This window comes from Myotis nattereri (assembly GCF_964212035.1).
Source record: "Myotis nattereri genome assembly, chromosome: 16".
In the NCBI taxonomy this organism is placed as follows: domain Eukaryota; kingdom Metazoa; phylum Chordata; class Mammalia; order Chiroptera; family Vespertilionidae; genus Myotis; species Myotis nattereri.
In genome coordinates, this window is record NC_138091.1 from 46287845 (window position 1) to 46292957 (window position 5113).

The 5113-nt window shown below is 59.7% G+C and overlaps 1 protein-coding gene across 1 annotated transcript; it reads left to right on the forward strand.

The window, feature by feature from the left end:
- Positions 1-1460: 1460 nt before the first annotated feature.
- Positions 1461-4834, forward strand: HOXB7 (homeobox B7; the record flags this gene model as incomplete). The annotated part of the gene is made up of 2 exons (XM_081110257.1): positions 1461-1860; positions 3993-4834. The coding sequence occupies 2 exons, from the start codon at positions 1461-1463 to the stop codon at positions 4244-4246; spliced, it is 654 nt and encodes a 217-aa protein (XP_080966383.1). The 3' UTR covers positions 4247-4834.
- Between the last annotated feature and the right edge of the window lie 279 nt (positions 4835-5113).

A 5113-nucleotide genomic window follows, 5' to 3' on the forward strand; every position in this document is an offset into this window, starting at 1 on the left:
TTTACAAGCAAGAACCCGAGACTGGCCGGGGCTCGCTGCTCATTTGCTCCCGGCGCCTTGCAGAGCTGGGGGGGCGGGGGTGGGGGGCGCGGGGAGCTGGCCACCGGGCTCCAGCGCCCGCCAGGCCTGGACGCGCGGAGGAGGGGCGGGGGCTGGAGGCAGGTGGTGCGAGTCCCTCGACCCAGGGGCGCAGGGGGTGAGGGAGGCGGCTGCTGCGTGATTGGAGGAGAGAGGAACGAGGGAGGGGAGCCCAGAGAAACCCCCACCCTTTGCGTTCCGAGACTGCGTGGCCCTGGAGACCCCAGCCCTGGCCGCGCAGGAGAGATGCGCCGGGGCTGGTGGCTGTCTCCTCGCCACCTTCTCTCCTTTGTTTCTGGGTGCCCTCTGTGTGTGTGTGTGTGTGTGTGTGTGTGTGTGTGTGTGCAGGGGAGGGGGCGGAGGTGGAGTGCAGGGCTACTGAACAAGCTTATATATTTTTATTTTTCCTGGAGTCTGATGGGGGGAACGGGAGGAGAGGCGAGAGGCTCGTGCCTGCCTCTCCCTCTGGGACGCGGCCCCCGAGGCCCAGCTCCGAAGTCTTGGCTCGCCGCCTTCCTTCCTTCGCTCCCTCCGCTCCTCCGGCAGCCGGGCAGCCGCTCGACGGAGGCACCCGCCTCCCGGAACCAGAAGAGCAGTGCCCCGGGCCGCCCTGCTCCCTTCCTTTCTCTTCCCTCCCACCCCACGCCCCTTCCTTTTTTTAAAAAAAATTTTTTTAAATTTTCAAACCTTTTTTTTTTTAAGCCACCAGAAAACGCAGCATCCAACACCCGTGGGCTGGATCCGGCGCCTCGAGGAACACCCACGAAGCCTGGCTCCTTCCCTGCCCTGTGCCCGGGGCGCCCAGAGAGCCTACGCCAGGCCCCCCGCCCTCCTCACTCAGGACCGGGCTGAGCCCCCCAAAGGCCCAGCCAGGCCGACCTGGGCCGGATTAATAAAGACCTGACTGGCCCACACCCACCCGCCCGTGGCGTGCAATCCCTGCATTTGTTTCTCGCTGGTGGCGGCCTGGGAAGGAAGGGTGGGGGGTGGGGGGCGCCAACACGGGTGGCTCCCAGCTTATTTATTCCCCGGCCTCTCCATGCCTTTCTCCCCACGTCTCGCCGGCCAGCGGCCTCCGGCCCACGGGGGTCGACAGCGGCCCTGGAGCCCCCAGCCCCAACCCACAGAGCTTGTCTCCCCCATGCATTATTGATCATATTTTATAAATCCAACGCCACACAATTTTTTCCACATTACCGGAGCCGTGGGGAGGCGGCCCGGCCATTGGCGGAGGGGACGTCACGTGGGCGGGGTCACGTGGCCCGGGGAGGAAAAAGGGGGTCCTTTTTGGTGTAAATCTGGACTCTAATTCTGTAATATATCAAGGAATCTCGTAAAACCGACACTAAAACGTCCCTGCCTACAAATCATCCGGCCAAATTATGAGTTCATTGTATTATGCGAACGCTTTATTTTCTAAATATCCAGCCGCAAGTTCGGTTTTCGCCACCGGAGCCTTCCCCGAACAAACTTCTTGCGCGTTTGCTTCCAACCCCCCGCGCCCGGGCTATGGAGCGGGGTCGGGCGCCTCCTTTGCCGCCTCGGTGCCGGGCTTGTACCCCGGCGGGGGGGGCATGGCGGGCCAGGGTGCCGCCGGCGTCTACGCGGCCGGCTACGGGCTCGAGCCGGGCTCCTTCAACATGCACTGCGCGCCCTTTGAGCAGAGCCTCTCCGGGGTGTGTCCCGGGGACCCCGCCAAGGCGGCGGGCGCCAAGGAGCCGAGGGACGCGGACTTGGCGGCCGAGAGTAACTTCCGGATCTACCCCTGGATGCGCAGCTCAGGTAACGCCACGCACCGAGCCGTCCCGAGCCGCAGGGCCCCCGGCGCCTTCCCCGGAGGGCGCCCCCTGCCCGGCCAAGTGCCCCTTTCCGCGTCCACGGTGCTCCCCCGGCCGGAGGTGGGCCCTGGGGACGCGGCACCCCCCTGGGCCGCGACCCGGCGCGCTGCCGCCACCCCAGGTTTGCTGGGCGCTCTCAGGCTCGCTCTGCTTCCCGGCGGCGCTCTCTCCGCCAACGGCCCAGCGCTCGGATCCCCCAGCTCGCCCCCCACCCTTCCTCTCAGCCTTTTAGCTTTAAATATTTATCAGCCGCGCCCGCAAAGGCCGGGGAAGAGGCCGTTTGTCTTGCGGAGGAAGGCTAGGGTTTGCAGAGAATAGCCATTAGGGTTCTCCCCCCCCTCCCCGCCCCCTTACCCCCGCTGGGGATCTCAGCTCTGGGTGTGTCCCCCAGACTCGGCTTGGATAAGGTCTAGGGGAGGGGGCTGCAGCGATGAGCAATTCTCCCCTCCCCCTTCCTTCCCAGCCAACCCTGCTCCCGCATTATTCCCTTCTGGACAATTAGAGGTGGGCTCTGGAGGCCTGGCGGGAGGAAGGGGTATGAGAGATGAGGATCCAGCCTGGGACACAGAGCCAGAGAGGCAGGTGGAGAGAGGGGGTTAGGCTGAGGCCAGAAGAGATGAGGCTCCTGACCCCCCAGTGAACTTGGGAAGGGGGAGGCAGGAGAAGGAGAGAAAGGGGCAGCAGCCTCATGTTGAGTACAACGGGCTTACTCAGGTGCCCTTCTAGGGCCCCCCAGCCCCCCTGGAGAACTGGCCGACAAGTTTGCAGGTATTATTCCAGAAGGGTGCTGTCCTCTTGGGGGAGGCACTAGGACTTTATAGAGCCAAACCAAGGGCTCGAAAGTACAGGCCACTAAGCCAGCTGCTGTAGGAACCCCAAGAGACCAGGTGCTCCATGGTTTCCTGACAAGCCTTTCCCAGGCATTCTTCCTAATGCTGCCCGGGACTCAGCGGTCAACCCCAAGGTCCGGAAGGCCCAAGACTTGTGGTCAGAGGCTCCCAATCCAGCCAGGGCTGAGGGCCAGGAGAAGACCAGCTCCTACCCCATCAGTATTGGTGGTCACGGTCCCCATTACCTGCTCCATAATTCAACTGCCTTTCCAGTTGATTTATCAAAGTCCCAATTTTTCTGCTCGTAAACATTTCAGCTTGGCTTTTATCTGACTTGAAATTAGGGCCCCCAGCCTCTCCTCCCACCAGCTTCTTCCCTGGCGGGCTGGCACCAGCACCTCCCCCAGTTCAACCTCCCCCAAGCCTCCTCAGGGTTTGAGGCCTAACCTGCGAAGCTCTCCTCTGCCCCTCAGCCCCCATCAAACAAATGCTTTATGTTCTACCCCCAACCCAGGCTGCGGTCTGTACTCTCCCCTGTGCGTTCCTGGAGGCTGAAAGATCGCTTTGGAGAGCTAGGTTGTCGGGCAGGTGGGCAGGCAGGACGGCCTGTCCCTGTAAGACCTCTGCCACTCACTGGAAAATAGTCATCAGAGGGCAGCTGCTCTCAGACCAACTCCATGCCCCAAGGAAATCTGTGAATTCTCACCAACTCCTCATTCCACAAGGGGGGGGGGGGAGGACTGGACATATGAGGGTCCTTTGCCTCCTTTTCTTTTGGGGAAAGCACTCAGGCCGGGCCTAGTGCTTTATATTGGGGTCACTCACAGGGTTCCCATTGCCCCCTACTCCAAAGACCATCAGAGCAGCATCCAAGGGCTGGAGGCCCCTAGTCCTGAGGGTGATGGAAAGATTAAGGTCCCTTTGTCCCACATACACCCCTTCGGCCCTGGGCCTTTAACAGGCAGCAGTTTAGATGTTGGCTTCAGAAGCCCAGGCCTGGAAGATTTCTTAGCTGGAAAATGGGAATGTTCGCCTGCGAAGGCCTGTAGAAATGTCTGCACACGGAGGAAGAGGGTGGGCATGGGCTGGGGTATGGAAAGTGAACATTTGGTTTGATGGGAAAATGGGCCCTTCCAACCACTGACTCCAACTCTCCAAAGCGCACACAAGGTCTAAGAGGGAGATGGGCAGGCTCCTGGCTTTCTTCCCCTGCACGCGCTGATTTTTCTCTAAACACTGTGCGCAGGGACCGACCGCAAGCGCGGCCGCCAGACCTACACGCGCTACCAGACCCTGGAGCTGGAGAAGGAGTTTCACTACAACCGCTACCTGACGCGGCGGCGGCGCATCGAGATCGCGCACGCGCTCTGCCTCACGGAGAGACAGATCAAGATCTGGTTCCAGAACCGCCGCATGAAGTGGAAAAAGGAGAACAAGACCGCGGGCCCCGGAGCCACTGACCAGGACAGGGCCGAGGCTGAGGAGGACGAGGAAGAGTGAGGGATGGAGAAGGGTGGAGGAAGAGAGAGATGAGGAGGGGAGAGAGGGAGAAGCCCAGCTTTGGGGACTGAACCAGGAAACTCAGATCAAATAGGGGAGGAAACCCTATTTAAATGGAAAGCGGTTAAAAAAAATTGTTTAAGGAGAGAAGGTGAAATTTTGGTCTCTTAACACTGAAAACAAAAACTACCTATAGAAAAGTCCGCCGGGTTTGTTCTGTACAGTATGGGAAGGACGTCACCTACCTGTTCTATAGCTTTCTGGAATTTGCCTCCCCTTTTCTATGTCGCTAACTGTGAGGTCTTTGTAAAATGTTGCTGTTTTGTAAGCTCCCTTCTTTGACGCTGTCTTTTGTGGTCTGTGGGTCTGGACTAACGTGTTGTTCCCCCCCCCCCCCCCCCCGTCCTCATGAGCCCACCTTCCCAGTAGAGGCACTGAAGGGGCCTTAGGGAGCCCCAAGGACCCACCGACTAGCTCCATTGTTGTCTCTGTGCACCTGCCCTGCCCGACGCTCCCTGCTCCCGCCTGCCCTGTGATTCTCTTTACATTCTGTGTGTATCTGAAGAAAGGAGAAATAAAACACAATTTAAAAACAAACGGATGCTCTATTTTCTGTCTCCCTGAGGCTGGGAGGGGGTCAGGGTTAGCCGTGCATCCCCGCACCCCTCCACTGTGCGGGCTGATGCTGGCCTATTTCGTTCTGGGCTGGGGTCTGCTCTTTTTCCTGGTGCCCCGGCTCTGGGGCTCTGGGAGCTGCCAGCTAGTGAACTCCAACATCGTACACACGTTCCCTTTACATTTTTTACACACAAACGCACACCATCCCTTATTTATAGCCTGATGCCACCTATAAAGAAATACATCTTG